At 38.0% G+C, this 16,144-nt stretch overlaps 1 protein-coding gene across 7 annotated transcripts in view; it reads right to left on the bottom strand.

The window, feature by feature from the left end:
* AXDND1 (axonemal dynein light chain domain containing 1) overlaps nt 1–16,144 on the bottom strand; it is a 72,243-nt gene that overhangs the window by 55,743 nt on the left and 356 nt on the right. For 5 of the 7 annotated variants that reach the window (XR_014014327.1, XM_081223383.1, XM_081223382.1 and 2 more), the window contains exons 2-9: nt 15,813–16,002; nt 13,933–14,105; nt 13,406–13,509; nt 10,695–10,815; nt 9,579–9,664; nt 7,436–7,492; nt 5,691–5,793; nt 4,310–4,431 (exon numbers count right to left, since the gene is read on the bottom strand). Coding sequence is in view for 6 of the 7 variants with exons in the window: in XM_081223383.1 (XP_081079509.1) it covers nt 4,310–4,431; nt 5,691–5,793; nt 7,436–7,492; nt 9,579–9,664; nt 10,695–10,815; nt 13,406–13,509; nt 13,933–14,105; nt 15,813–15,891 (845 nt within the window). In the remaining variant the exon portion in view is untranslated. Of the gene's footprint in view, nt 1–4,309; nt 4,432–5,690; nt 5,794–7,435; nt 7,493–9,578; nt 9,665–10,694; nt 10,816–10,935; nt 11,179–13,405; nt 13,510–13,932; nt 14,106–15,812; nt 16,003–16,144 lie in introns of those variants that run through there. The other 2 variants (XM_081223380.1, XM_081223384.1) reach the window with 2 other exon arrangements.

Raw genomic sequence — 16,144 nt, 5'->3', positions numbered from 1 at the left:
ATAGGTGAATCAACAACCAGAAGGTACATCAGTACCACAATAGGAAAAAAGGGGAGGAGGGAAAAGGAAAAAAAAGGGTGGGGAAGGCCTTGGCTGTGGAGGGCGGGGCCTAAGCAAGGGTGAGGTTTGGGTGGTGGGTGGGGCCAGTGCTCCGGACCCACAGGGCTGTAAAAGGCCCTGGGGGTGTGGGGGGTGGGGCTTAGGCTCAAGGAACAGAAGGGGCCCAGGCATGCCCCCCACCCCTGGTCTCAGAGGGCAGGGGACCTCACCTGGGAGCCCAGCAGGCTTCCTGGGCTTGAGTGGATGGGGCAAACGCCCTCCTCTCCTCTCTTGCTCCTCCAGCCTGGGAGGTCCCCTCCTGCCTGCCTCTCCTGATCTCCTCTGCCTCCTTCCTACACCTCCAGGACCAATGCAGCTGGTGGGGGTGGAGGGGGGAGCCTTAGAGGGCAGGGACCCGCCTGGGAGCTCAGCTGGTTCCCCAGGCCTGAGTGGGCAGGGCAAATGCCCTCCACTCCTCTCTCGCTCCTCCTGGAGGGCCCCTCCCGCCTGCCTCTCCTGATCTCCCCTGCCTCAGCGTCACCAATCCTGTCTGGCCTCCACTTCTCCTCCCCCCTCAGTCCCCCTATGACCTACCAGTTCACTTTGGGGTTCTTCCGTCTCCTTAGGCATCAGAGTCCCCCCACCAGCTGGCACCCTAGTTGTGGGGAGATGCTAACTCCACATCTTCCCACACCGCCATCCTGACTTCACCCCTTGATAATTTCTTATAAGAATAAACTTAAACCGGGACTTCCCTGGCGGTACAGTGGTAAAGACTCTGTGCTTCCACTGCAGGGGGCATAGGTCCGATCCCTGGATGGGGAATTAAGATACTGCATGCCGTGAGGCATGGCCAATAAATAAATAAATAGATAAACTTAAACTTACTTTATGATGTTTTGTACAATATGGGGAGTATAGCCAATATTTTTTAATAAGTATAAATGGAAAGTAATCTTTAAATTTTGTGTAAGAATAAACAATTTTTGAAAATAATTTAAAAAACCAAACTTATGAACTAGCAATCCCATTCCTACATATTTACCCAAGAAATGAAAGCACATGTTCACAGAAAGATTCTTACAAGAATGTTCACAGTAGCTTTATTCATAATAGCCCAAAACTGGAAACAGTGCCCATCAATAGGAAAACAGATAAACTGCTTTTTGTTCCATTCATACAATGGAATACCACTCAGCAATAAAAAAGAACAAACTACCCATATATGCACAATGTGGATGAATTTCAAAAACATGCTATGTGAAAGAAGCCTTACATAAAAGAGTATATACTGTATGATCCCATTTGTATGAAGCTCCTAAATAGGCAAAACTAATCTAAGATTCAAAGAAGTCAGAACTTCTGGAGAAGGAGGGGTGGACATTTCCAGGGAAAGAGCATTAAGGAACTTTGTGAGGTGACCATAATACCCTATATCTTGATAAGGGTTTGGGTTATTTAAGTGTATGTATCTGTCAAAAGTCAACAAATGCAGACAAGATTTGTTCATTGTATTATATGTAAATTTTACTTAAAAGGAAAAAAAGGCAAATAAATAATGAACTCTGATTAATGACAGACACACTGGAAGTATTTGAGGGAAATACACTGATGTCTGCATTTTACTTTGAAGTACACGAAGTTGGTGGATAAATAGAAGCATGGCTAGATGGATAGACAAGCAATAAAGCGAGAACAGTATAATGTTAACGGCAGAATCTAGATATATGTGTGCTTACAGTAAAATTCTTTCAATTTTTATGTGGGTATTTGGAAATTCCCTTAATAAAATATTGGAAAAAATAAAAATAACAATAACTGAAAAATGTCAGATGCCTACATCCAAAGACATTTATAGTGTCAACCAAAAATAATTACTGCAGTAGCCCTATTTCTGTGTAATCTGAGTCTTATTCAGCTTATAACCAATCTGTCATTCTTCCCTCTATAAAGAATGGTTATTATGAACCTCTGTTTCATATGAAACCCTCCTTCTACAGTAACAGGCCTAAGAGACATTTGCATGAAAAGCAGAGACACACACAAGCTGCTCAGAAAGACACAAAGCAGTGGTTCAGTGGATAAGAATTTGCCTGCCAATGCAGGGGACATGTGTTCAATCCCTGGTCCAGGAAGATCCCACATGCCATGGAGCAACTAAGCCCATATGCCACTACTACTGAGCCTGCGCTCTAGAGCGTGAGAGTCACAACTACTAAAGCCTGTGTGCCTAGAGCCCGTGCTCTGCAACAAGAGAAGCCACCGCAATGAGAAGCCTGTGCACCACAACCAAGAGTAGCCCCTGCTCTCCGCAACTAGAGAAAGCCCGGGCACAGCAACAAAGGCCCAATGCAACCAGAAAAAAAAGAAAAAAAAAGAGCAGAAAACTATAGTGACAAGCAAATGGGGCTGATATAGAGTATTTCCAGGGCATGTGTGGTGTTACCATTTACTGGGGACATCTACTGGATCCTCACAACAATCTTGTGAAACAGGGAGGACTTTATAAGATACCAGGCTCAGGACAACAGAAGTCTTCCTCATTGAAGGTAGGCCCTAGACCTTCAAAGAGCTCCTAACACAATAAAATGCCAGACACTAGATCATTCTGGACCTACTGAATGTTTCACCATTTCACAAACACATCATGAATGTTTGCAGCAACCACCCTGAAACCTCATTGCTTCTCCCCACGTACTCTCTATTCTTAAACTCCAACTCTACCCCATTCTAAAACCTTTGCTTTGAAACCCTATTCTGATCCTAACTCTGGCACTTTGGAGTTAGTATTTTTGTCTCCCTAGTGTCTGGCTCAATTTTTCTTCAAGAAATTTGGCTTTGACTTGCCTGCCTATCTCTTTCTGTCTAGACTTCCTGGAATAGGGCCCCACCCTATTTTGGCCCCTAGAAGCTAACTCCTGAAATCAGATGGAAGATTCCCACTCACACCAATTCCTAATTAAAGGAAGGTTTGGATACACAGTTAGTTATCTACTTCCTCTGCAATGATTCCTCATCTATCTCTCCTGGCTTTGTTCTTAGTGTGACAACTGAGCATTTAGTTGTCCCTATCCTCATTCTAATTGGGCATTCTGCAGCTCTTGATGGTGTTCCAACAACTTACTCCTTAGTATCTATTCTTGACCAGTCTCCTATTAATGGCTTTGCTCCTAGTTTCTCAGCACCGTCAGATAGGCAGACTCTGTTTCCACAAATCAGATAGTGGCAAATAGGGCAAGTTTATATTATTAATTCCTATTCAGGAGAAACAGATATTCAGAGAAATCTAATAAGTTGCCTATGGTTTCATGGCAATGAAGCTGCAGATGTGTAATTTGAACCCAGTATTCTAATTCTACTATTCCTTTCTGCTTTTGGAAAGTGCCACAGTCATAAGGGGAAGAATTATAATAATAATAGTTATCATCATCATCTACAGTAATCATTGTATTGAGCACCTACTTCTGTGCTTGCATTATTCTATGAAGCATCTTAATGCCTGACACAGAGTAGAAGCTCAGTAAATGTCATTTATGAATGAAAAATTTTCACATAGTGGGACTTCCCTGGTGGTGCAGTGGTTAAGAATCTTCCTGTTAATGCAGGGGACGTGGGTTCGACCCCTGGTCCAGGAAGATCCCACATGCCACCAAGCAGCTAAGCCTGTGCGCCACAACTACTGAGCCTGTGCTCTAGAGCCCACGAGCCACAACTACTGAAGCCCACGTGCCTAGAGCCCATGCTCCACAACAAGAGAAGCCACCGCAGTGAGAAGCCCATGCACCACAATGAAGAGTAGGCCCCACTCACCACAACTAGAGAAAAAGCCTGCACGTGGCAATGAAGACCCAATGCAGCCCAAAATTAATTAATTAATTAATTTTTAAAAAGAAAAATTTTCACATAGTTATTGTCTTCATTTACAAATAAGCAAACTAAGGGGTAGACTTTTACCAAGGTCACACACCTAGATGATGATTTAAAATCAGACTGGTCTGTCTCCAGAATCTATACTTTCTCTACTTTTTCACGTAGCACTTCACTCCCAATCATAAAAGAATATGGTGTCAAACATCCCAACAGAAATCACCTTAAGGAAGTTCTCAACTAATATATTTTTACTATAGAAAATATAATAGAAATGCACTTAGGTCCCTTATTATCAATAGAGTAGAGAAGTTACTTTTGTGATTTTCTTAAAAGCAGATATAAATATAATTCTAATATAAAATTCAGGAGGAAACTGGGGTACTCCAAAAATAGCTCTAACCTGATTTTGGATAGTAGCTCTCCTCTATCTGCACAGTCCACACTGACTTGTCGAATAAGTTCATGAAATACTGTATTATAAATGGTCTGTTCCTTCTTCAATATATGAAGTAGTTTGTGCATCTGGCAAAAGATAAGTAAGATAATCAGTATTTATTACAGTCTTGCCAGTAAAAAACATCTTAGGAGGTAAGCACTCAGTGTGAATAAGTTTTAGAAACACCTTGATTAATTTGTTCACTTACATTTTCCTTTATAAACATATATTAAAAAATGATATATTTTTTAAAAATCTATGTCTAATCATGCACCTCTTTATATGATGCACTGAGAAAGTCACAATATCACCACTATGTTATACCTGCCAAAAATACAAAAGCTGAACTGAATAAGTACACATCAGACAAACCAAAATTAAGGAACATTCTATAGATATTGAGGTCAAGAAAAACAAAGAACAGTTTCAGGTTATAGCTGTCTAAAGGAACATGACAACTAAAAGCACTGTGTGATCCTAGGATCCCTAAATGGAGGGGAAAATAGCTATAAAAGCCATTACAGGGACAATTAATAAAATTTGAAACTTGAATATGAACTATATTAGATAATATTATCATATCAATGTTAAATTTCCTGATTTTGATAACTATATTATGGATATATAAGAGATTGTCCTTATTTATAGGAAATATACCCTAAAATGTTTGGTGATAAAGAGGCATGAGGTTGCCAGCTTACTCTAAAATGGTTCAGAAAAAAAACATACACATAGAGATACATAGAGAGGGAAAGAGAATGACAAAGCCAATAGGGCACAGTGTAAACAATTACCAAACCTGGGTAAAGGTTACATAGGAGTGCCTTATATTGAATTTGTCTATAAGTTTCAAATTCTATAAAAATAAAAATTTATAAAACAAAAGAGAAATAGCCCCATAAAGAAAAACATCTGTATCTATGTAAGACTGAAAGAGCTCTTTCATTAGGTGCAAAATAAAAATTATAAGTGATAAGAAAGCATGGTTTAATTGGCAGTGTTTTTAGTGGTACATAAAATAATAAGGGTCTTATAATCAGTGGTGCCTTATATTCAATTAAATACAATAATAATGACTAAAAATTAGTTATACAATGTTTACCACATGCCAAGCACTGTCCTAAGCAATCTACATTCATTATGTCATTTAATCTCTACAACAACCCTATAGGTAAATAATATTATTATCTGTAATTTACAGATGAGGAAATCAAGGCACAAATACATTAAATGACCTGCCCAAGGTCATCAGCTAATAAACGGCAGGGTCGGGAGTCCAATGCAAGCATTCTACCTCCAGAGTGCATGCTCTTAACCACTGGTTTACATTGATCTTTGTAATTACCTTGGTTGGCCCTGTATATGCCTGATTTTCCACACCAGCCCTCTCTAGCATAGTATCCATCACATCATTCAGCTGGACCACTTCTACTCTTTTATTAGGTTTCCTAAAAGATTAAGATGGCAGACATATATAATTAGTGTTACAATAGGTCATGCTCAGATGGCAAAAGGAACATAATATGTATAAAGAAAATGTACATACTATGGAATATTAATGGTATTTTAAAGCACTATACCTATATGTACAATACTAATCTAGTGGGATATCAATAATACAGTAAAACAAAATACAAAAACAAAACAAAAACCAACAAAAATGCAAATAGTATGCTCCTCTTTTTCATAAAAGAAAATAATGTTTCACCTCCCCAAAAAACTCTATACCCCTATTGTGTAAGATTGTAAGAACACAGAAAAATATGGAGTAATAAACACCAAGCTGCTAAGATCCGCTACTTCACAATATAAAAGAAAAGGGACAAGGGATAGATAAGAAAAAAAGCCTATAGCAAAATGGAGAAACCCTAATGGTTAAATTTAGAATATAAAAGTATTTTATATATGATCCAGCAATCCCACTTGAAATCAGGATCTCGAAGAAAGGGACTTCCCCGGCAGTCCAGGGGTTAAGAATCCATGCTTCCACTGCAGAGGGCACGGATTTGATCCTTGCAGGGGACTATGATACTGCATGCCCCATGGTGTGGCCAAAAGAAAAAAAAAAAAGGATCTTAAAGAGACATTAACACTCCCATGTTCATTGAAGCACTATTCACAATAGCCAAGATGTGGAAACCACCTAAATGTCCATCGATGAATGGATAAAGAAAATGTGGTGTGTGTATGTATACATATATATATATGTATACACACACACATACATACATACACACATACTGGAATATTGTTCAGCCTTAAAAAAAGAAGGAAATTCTGCAATATGCAACAACATGAATGTCCCTAGAGGACATTATGCTAAGTGAAATAAGCCAGTCACAGAAAAACAAATACTGTGTGATTCCACCTTCATGGGTTATGTAAAATAGTCAAACTCATAGAATCAGAAAGTGGAATGGTGGTTTGCAGGGGCTGAGGGGAGAAGGAAATGGAAAGTTGCTCATCAATGAGCATAATATTTCAGTTATGCAAGGTTCTACAGTTCTGCTGTACAACACTGTGCCTATAATTACAATATTGTATTGCACACTTAAAATTTTATTAAGAGGGTAGATCTCATGTTAAGTATTCTTACCACAATAAAATAAAATTTAAAAACAAACCAAAAAAAACCATTTAAAATGGTAAAAAAAAAAGTGTTTTTAGCACTTTGATATTATTATAAATATGTAAAAAATCAATATGCAGGGCTTCCCTGGTGGCGCAGTGGTTGAGAGTCCGCCTGCCGATGCAGGGGACACAGGTTTGTGCCTAGGAGGATCCCACATGCCGTGGAGCATCTGAGCCCATGAGCCATGGCCGCTGGGCCTGCGCGTCCAGAGACTGTGCTCCGCCATGGGAGAGGCCACAACAGTGAGAGGCCCGTGTACCGCAAAAAAAAAAAAAAAAAATCAATATGCAGTTGGACAAATGAAAACACTGATTAAATGATAGAATTGTAGGCAATTATTGTCTTGGCTTTCTGCAGTAATTTTAATATTTTTGTGTAATAAAGTACCAATAAAAAGGAAAATATGTGTATATAGTCATTCCTTCTTAGAAGCACTTTCAAAAATAAACTGTACTTACATGGATGGGAAGAGCAACAGTCTATTTTCACTATCTGTGAGGAGAGTAGTATATTTGCTGCAATAAATAAGACAGGTAAATATTATTGTAAGAAAACTGTCTGGCCTATTTATCACATAACAAGACATGAAAAACTTAAGACCTCACAGAATTGAGAAGCTTGGAGACAATCAGAAAGGTCCATCGTTTTACACACAAGAGGATACTTAAATAACCTTAGACATCTACAGACACAGATATAATGATACTTATTTTAAAATTTTTTAAGTAAAAGAGCTTTAATCACATTCCTAAATGTATCACAATACAAAAATTTCTTTGATTCATTAAGAAAAATGACATTTCAAAGGTGGAAGAATGTTTTAAGAACACTGAAGTCAACAAAGTTAAGTGACTAAACAGGTTATAAAATTAATAAGCAGAGCTGAAACTAGAAGCCAATCTTCCTGATGCCCAGCATATATTTCTGTCCTCTGGAAGTACTTGCTTATACCTAAATGGGTATCACAATGGAATCTCATGGTAATTCTTCAAATTCATTATTATTTATATATCTTTTTTCTTCCCCTAGTTAAAAAACACTTCCTTTGGTTCTGCCCCCTACTGGAACACAGTTGGTTAATAAGGTCCACTTTCAGAATTTAGATTAATGAAAAATATCCAGGGAATATAAAGACTCAAAAGTTTCAAAAATGAGTGTGTGAGAGGGACTAGAAGCAGTGATACCCCAGGAGCAATGAGTACACCTAGCACCCAGATCTTGGTTTCTAAGAACCCTTCTCCACTAAAAGGAAAACAGTACTCCATGGAGAAGTGACTCATAGCTCACTCCAAAGCTGGAGTTGGGAAATACAAGATGAACCTGAAAATCTTATTGAGCCAGAAAATAAGAGAACATTCAGAGAATGATGGGGACATGCCTAAAGAACACAAGAGCCAGCTCAAAGGATCTGGCATTAGCAAAATCAGGAAAAATTTGAACATCAACGATAGCAAAGAATTATAACTCACTGAAAAAAACAGAAATCTATGAGTCTATATTGTAAAATGGCAACTTATACAAGAATGATGGAGCTAAAAAAGTCATCAAAAAGATCTATACGTAGTGGGTTACAAGGAAATACACACTAAAGTATTTGGTGGCAAAGGGTCATGAGGGCCTCCAACTTACTCTTGAATAGTTTAAGTGTGTGTGTGTATTAAAGCAAATGAGGCAAAATGTTAACACTCAGTGAGTCAGGATAGAGGGTATACAGGAGTTCCCTGTCCCATTTTTGTAACTTTTTAAAAATTTTGAAATTATATAAGAATTAAAAGTTACCCAAAAAATGAGTTCCATTTAGCTCCCTTTGGCAAAATATTGTTCTGAAACCCACCATCATAAGGAAATGCCATTTAACATATGTATTGGATAAGGTAAAAAGAGTGACAGCTTCTGGATATTTTACTATAAAACCTAATCCAAAGTTCTAGTTTTTTAAACTATGAAACATTCAAGTGTTGTTTCAGAAAATAAAAGCAAGATCCCATTTTCAATCCCATTAGCAGAAATCAAAGAAAACTTGAAATGACTAGTCTGAAGTCTGGAGCTAAGCCCTAGAATGTGCATTATGAGATTCCAACTTAGAGGGCTACTTTCCTTTGTCATTGCTCAAAACCATTCCCAAAGAGGCATAGCAAGCATTCAGAACAAAGATCTATTTTTTTTAATTCAAAATTAAACAGTAGGAAAAGACAGAGAACGATTTAATCTAAACTAAAATCTCAAACTTTTTTAAAAATTGAAATATAATTGATCTACAATATTATGTTAGTTTTAGGTATACAGCAAAATGATTCAGTTATATATTTTTTTCAGATTTTTTTCCATTATAGGTTATTACAAGCTATTCAGTATCTTGTAATAGCACAGTTCCCTGTGCTATACAGTAAATTCTTGTTGCTTCAAACTCTTTTAAGTAAGACTTTTTTCATTAGTTTTTGATACCTTTCTTAAATTGTATTAGGATGGTAAGCCAGATATTTACTCACTTCAGTGTAGATACTGCTTGGGAACATGAGTGAACTACTCAGGTTCCTCTATGTCTGGGAAGTAGGAAACAGTTCAACTTGTCAGATATTCAGTATATACCACAGTACTCACTCATCATAACACTCCAAGCCTGTAACTCCTGTATTTGACACAATATGAAATTCTTCAGGAATCAAAGTATCTGTTAGTTTCTTTGGCTTAAAAAGAAAGAAAGAACACCAAGAATAAAAACAAGCAGATGAAAAAAATTGAGTTTCACAAATCCTAATTCCTATACCAAAGGGATACTATTTATTAAGAGATTTTGATCAGAGAAATAACAATATTAGTAATATGGGTCATGGCAAGGAGTAATAAACTTTTAGCAGAGCACAAATTAAAAAATTAGCCAAGGGGTTTCCCTTGTGGCTCAGTGGTTAAGAATCCGCCTGCCAATGCAGGGGACATGGGTTCGACCCCTGGTCCAGGAAGATCCCACATGGCACCAAGCAACTAAGCCCGTGTGCCACAACTACTGAGCCTGAGCTCTAGAGCCCACAAGCCACAAATACTGAGCCCATGTGCCATGACTACTGAAGCCCGCGCACCTAGAGTCCGTGCTCTGCAACAAGAGAAGCTACCGCAATAAGAAGCCCATGCATGGCAACAAAGAGTGGCCCCCGCTCGCCGCAACTAGAGAAAGCCCACGCATAGCAACGAAGACCCAATGCAGCCAAAAATAAATAAATAAATGTTAGAAATAAATAAATAAAATTAAAAATTAGCCATGAATTAAAGAACAATCTTGGTTTTAGTATTTAATTACACAAAAATCTATCGACTTTAAAATTCAATAGGAATGTAAAATTTACCTTAGCAACAAGCCAAAAATAAGAATTCTGCAATTTTTTTTTCTGCCTTTTTTAAAATTGAAGTACATTTGATTTACAATGTTGTGTTACTTTCAATTCTACAACTTTAAACTGTTGGTTTCTTTTTAAAAAAAATCTAGTCTCCTATACTGTATTATATAGATTAAAGTAAATAACTGTAGTTTGGAAAATGGCTTAAAATAAGATATGTTTGATCATCTCCCACTAAATGCCCTTTTCTAAAAGTAATTAGAAAGTGCTATGAAAACATAAACAATGCAGGTTGTTATAGTATGACATGGCTTTATATTTGGGGGAAATTTTTTTTTTAAGTAGAGAGAGGGAAAGGAAATTATTTGTCAAATACTTTATTTACCTTAGGAGGCACAAGGACACCATCACGTGACTGTAATGAACGGTCCATTTGTGGGGGACAAACTGAGCTCTCCCTAGTCTCTCCTTTAACATATTTAACATCGTACAGAAAAGAAATATCCCTAAAAGATAAGAAAAATATATTTACAAAATAAATTTTGTCTGGTTACTGGATAAGAGTGGGTAAAGTCCACACACATCCTTCTAGTGGATACAAAGGGACACAAAACTGGTCTCCTTACCTCATACTTTACTAAGAAGGCTGAGACATTAGGGTTTTCCCCCACACTCTTCCTCTTCTCCATCTCAAATTTCTCATTCGTCTTTCCTTCAGCCTCATGTTAACATGTATTCTCTTCCCCAGGATTATTTCCTCCACTTAAGTCCTTCATTTCATCTTTGTCCACATCCTTGGAGACCTCATTCCATCAATCCTAATTTCTGTGTATTTCCTTCTCTCTTGGAACATTCCCCCTGGTCTATAACTCAAGTCTTCTCCCCTTCTAAAAATCTTCCCTTGACCATACATTGTTGTCAAGTTACCTTGATCTATCTATCTCTCACTTTCTGCTAAACATCAGACTTCTTAAAATCTCCCTGCAGTAAGGAAATCATTCTCCAGAAAGCTGAGGATGACTTTCTACAGCTAAGTCATCAGTTCTCATCTTCCACTATTTTCCTGGAATATTTTCCAGGGTTGATCACCTCTCTTCTTAAAAACACTCTCCTCTCCTCTATCCTCTGTATGACTGGACTCTCCTGTTTCTTTCATCCTACCTACCCCTTCTTGAACATCTCCGTGACCTCCTGCCTACCAAATGGAAATGCTCCACAACGTCCTGTCCTCATCCCTCTGTGCTCTCCCTATACTTTCTCCCTTGGCAATGCTATCAAATCTCACCTTATCATATTTGTTACCTCTAGATATGACTGAATAATTCTCCTTCATTCTCACTTTTCACCCTTCTATATTCACTAATCCTGTCAGTTAGCACCACCACTCTACTCATCAAAAATCTCAGCATCCATAATTGATTCCGTCCCATCCTTTGTCCTCAATATCTATCACTAATACGTATTAATTTTACAGTCACCCTCCTCTCTTGTCTCTTGCCAATGCCAAATCAAGGTAACTTTTGCCATGTAAGGTATGTATCCACAGGTTCCAAGGACTGCAGTGAGGACATTTCAGGGAGGTCATTATCCTGTCTATCACACTACAGATCTTCACATTTTAAAAAATTCCAACTCAGATGTCATTTGACATTAAAACTTTAATGTCAGTTGATTGCTGCATTCAGATATAGCTAATCATTTTTTCAAAGTACTTCAAACATCTCATAACTACTAATGATTATATAGTAATAATTATAGCCATGGTCTGATGGCATAAAATAAAGTACCAATACTTATGACACCAAAGCCCCAGGACACAGAAGTGAATAGCCTAAACTTCTGCCACTTTTTCTAGCACTGAGACATAGCTGAGTAATAACACATTATATTTACATAGCAGTGTATAGTTTTACAAGTGCTCTTGCACTCATTATCTCATTTGTGCTTTCTATATCCCTGGAAGGTACACAAAATGGAGCAAGTCTATATTCCCTTTTTACAAGTGAGAAAGTGGAACTCAGAAAGACTAAATAACCTATCCAAGTATTAGTAATTGTAAACTTACTATTAAGTGATATTTCAGTAAGGAGCATGGAGGGAGTAAATTGATAAATTAACCATACACAGAAAATTAGCAGATTACAATCTTCACAGGGAAAATGCTGACATTTTGGATATTTTTAGGAATGATATAAAAACAACAAATATAATTTGCTGATTTGATCTAAAACAGTGTAAAGGTTAAGGGTTCGCTTTGAGGAAAAGCAGGGATTAAGCACTTGTTTTTTAAGGTTTTGCAGGTCATGAAGCTATGTTACCTAGCTCTTCTCAGATGTGCAAATAAAAGAGGCCCTAAAGGCATTCTGCCTGATATTTTCCCTTCTACTAGGGTACAACAAAGAATAGGAGAGTAAGGGGTCAAGTACATGAAGGCATGCAAAAGCAAATTTAAAACAAGTGAAAAGTCAACAGAGCCAGCACCTATTGCCATCCTCTTGACAATAATCATACACAAAAAGGTAGACCCATGTCCTCTTCAGATTGTATTCTGGTTCATTAAAGATACTTCAAGCGGGCTTCCCTGGTGGCACAGTGGTTAAGAATCTGCTTGCCAAAGCAAAAGACACCAGTTCAAGCCCTGGTCTGGGAAGATCCCACATGCCGCGGAGCAACTAAGCCTGTGTGCCACAACTACTGAGCCTGCACTCTAGAGCCTGCGAGCCACAACTACTGAAGACCACGTGCTACAACTACTGAAGTCCACACGCCTAGAGCCCGTGCTCCACAACAAGAGAAGCCACCGCAATGTGAAGCCCGCGCACCGCAACGAAGAGTAGCCCCCGCTCACCACAGCTAGAGAAAGCCCGCGCACAGCAACGGAGACCCAGTGCAGCCAAAAATAAATAAATAAATGTATTTTTTTAAAAAAGATACTTCAAGCTTTGAAATCTTGATTCTAAGATTTTATTCTCTGATTTAAAATCGATGGTTCTATGATTTTACAATTTTTCCAATTCTGCTCCTCCCACGGAAATCATACAAAATTAGATAATGATTCTATTCATCTGCATCTACCCAACTATCTTCCTTCTTTACCTTCCAGCTCCCGTTAGGGAAACGGGATGGTCAATCAGATATTTGAACTTATTTCTTCGAATAGGGTTATGCCAGACGTGGTCAACAGGGCGTGGAAGAGTACCCTGGGAAAAAGAAAAACATGAATACACAGCAGAGGGTGCTCTAGTCAAGTGAAATCTATTGTTAATCATTTTTGAGTATTTACATTAAAGGCATTTGAATATTCTATGGAAAAAGAGAGAGCAGAATTCTTATTTAATACCAAGGAGAAAGACGGAAACTAGGACAATTCAATAGTGAAAGAAAAATATCAAGACTAAGAGTATAATGATCATTTAGGTAAATCACATAAAAACAGGTAATGGAAATACTCAAGTATTTCTTTGAAAATATGCAAAAGAGTTTAGTTTTCAATCTAGGAATTAATTTTAAAATATTCTTAAAACAATCTGGAATACATAACATATGCTAAATAAATACTTAGTGAACTGGATACCAAAAGATAAATGTTCCCAAGTACTTTATATATATATATATATACACACCTTTGGGGTTTTAATTTTCTTAGGAGGCAGTAAGTTTTCAGGACAAGGACCAGCATTGGCTGTATAGGTCAGAGAAAGTAGAACTTCCTGAGGGATGAATTCATTCTGAAGGGAAGTAGGAAGGGGTTTTGACGAATCCACCAGACTTTTTTTCTCCCTTAGTTTAGGAAGTCCTAAGAAAATAATGGGAAAGAAAAGCTTACTGTAGTTTTTTTGAGAGTTAATTAGAGATTCCCAGGCTACCTCATCAATCCCATACATATATGTTGCTAACAGAGAGAAACATTGCTTCTGGTTGCCAAGAATAGCAGCAATATTTAAAACACTGAAAATCAACTAGTCAAGAAAAAGAACTCATATTGTCTGCCCTACTCACACTTACATCAGACATGAGTTCAAAAACTCAGGTACAGGGCTTCCCTGGTGGCGCAGTGGTTGAGAGTCCGCCTGCCAATGCAGGGGACACGGGTTCGTGCCCCGGTCCGGGAAGATCCCACATGCCGCGGGGCGGCTGGGCCCGTGAACCACGGCCGCTGGGCCTGCTCGTCCGGAGCCTGTGCTCCGCAACGGGAGAGGCCACAACAGTGAGAGGCCCGCATATCATAAAAAAAATAAAATAAAACAAACAAACAAACAAACAAACAAAAAAAAACTCAGGTACAAAGATGAACCTCCATTATTCCAAATTCAAAGTTGAAAATTAAACTCACTTCACTTGATCAACTAACCGAGACAGCATGAAGATGATGGGAATGTCTGTTTTCCCTTTGATGTGAAAATGACAAAAGAAATCTCCTCTCCTCAAAACTGTCAAATTATTTAGTAATTTTTTCTATATAAGTTCAAAGGTGAAAATTAAATTGGAATGTTCATAGAGTGAAAGGTATCTGAGTTGGATTTAAATGTAGAATTGGGATCCTTAGAAGTGAAGAGAGTGGAATAATCTGAGCAAATTCGTGGAGTAAGACTCAGTATAAAGAGTGTTCTACTCAGCTTGACTAGGGCAGAGGAGTTATAAAGGTCGGGGAGTAGGCCTAATATAGGAAAAGGTCTGCTATGCAGTCAGCAAGGAGGGTTAGGTTGTCAGTCTTCTTAAAAAACTCTCAACTGATCTATGCCCCTCACATAGAATGGTTTATGTTAATTTCTGTAAGGATGTATCATGCTTTGATCACCATCAAAACCTCTTAAGTTCATATTAACAAAAGTCTATCTCTTGAAAGTTTGGGATGGAGTCAGAATATCAGAGGAAATAAGGAAGAAAAAAAAAAGTTAGGTGGGACTTTAGCAGAATCTCCCCTAAAAACAAGTAGGTGAGCTGGAGGAAGCTTTAACATAATGAGGGGTAGGAATGAGTCTAGCAGATTCTTTTTTTTTTTTTTTTTGTCATGCAGGATCTTAGTTCCCAGACCAGGGATCGAACCCGAGCCCCCTGAAATGGAAGCGCGGAGTCTTAACCACTGGACTGCCAGGGAAGCCACTAGCAGATTCTTATTCCAGTACAGATCTGCATTTAGCTATATATGAATGAAAATCTTATACAAATAATTACTTTCATTCAGAATAATTACTAAAACCTGATACAAACTGGTTCCTTAACAAATACCCCCCAAAAGTAGTTTCATACAACCATTGGTATTTAAAATAGATTGAATTTAGAACAATATAAAACTCATTAGCATTTGAAAAAAATTACAAACACAGTCCTTACGCAGAGTAGTGAAAAATACTATAAAAGGAATGTTTTGATTTTATTGAAACAAGTGTATTGGAAAAACGAAACTAATTAAAGTATCCTGAAATCTCAGATTAAGGAAAATAGTGAACGTATTGTGATTTCTGACTATGGCCATGATTATTTATGCCTTGAAGAACTTTACCTGTCTCTTCCTTGGATGCAGAGATTTTCAAATTTTTGCCCTCAGGTGTTGACGTTGAGGGCGTTTTCGGGAGCGACATAGTAAGCAATGCCTCCTATCACTCTCTGGTAATTTGAAATACCCCTCCAGAAAGCTAACCTAGAAACAAATCAGCGGCATTACTGGGATTTGGCAGGGCTGCCACATTGACCTGCAGGAAAGAGAGAGAGAGAAAGAAAGAGAGAGAGAAAGAGAGAGAGAGAGAGACCCGTTAACTTGTTTATATTAAAATTGGAGTTTACAATTTATCTAGCATGGGTTTTCTTTGGGGAGACTTCCGGGCTCTGAAGTCC

Source organism: Mesoplodon bidens, assembly GCF_964165515.1.
Source record: "Mesoplodon bidens genome assembly, chromosome: 2".
In the NCBI taxonomy this organism is placed as follows: Eukaryota; Metazoa; Chordata; class Mammalia; order Artiodactyla; family Ziphiidae; genus Mesoplodon; species Mesoplodon bidens.
Note: the sequence above shows the minus strand (reverse complement) of the source record. Positions and strands in the feature narration are given on the sequence as shown.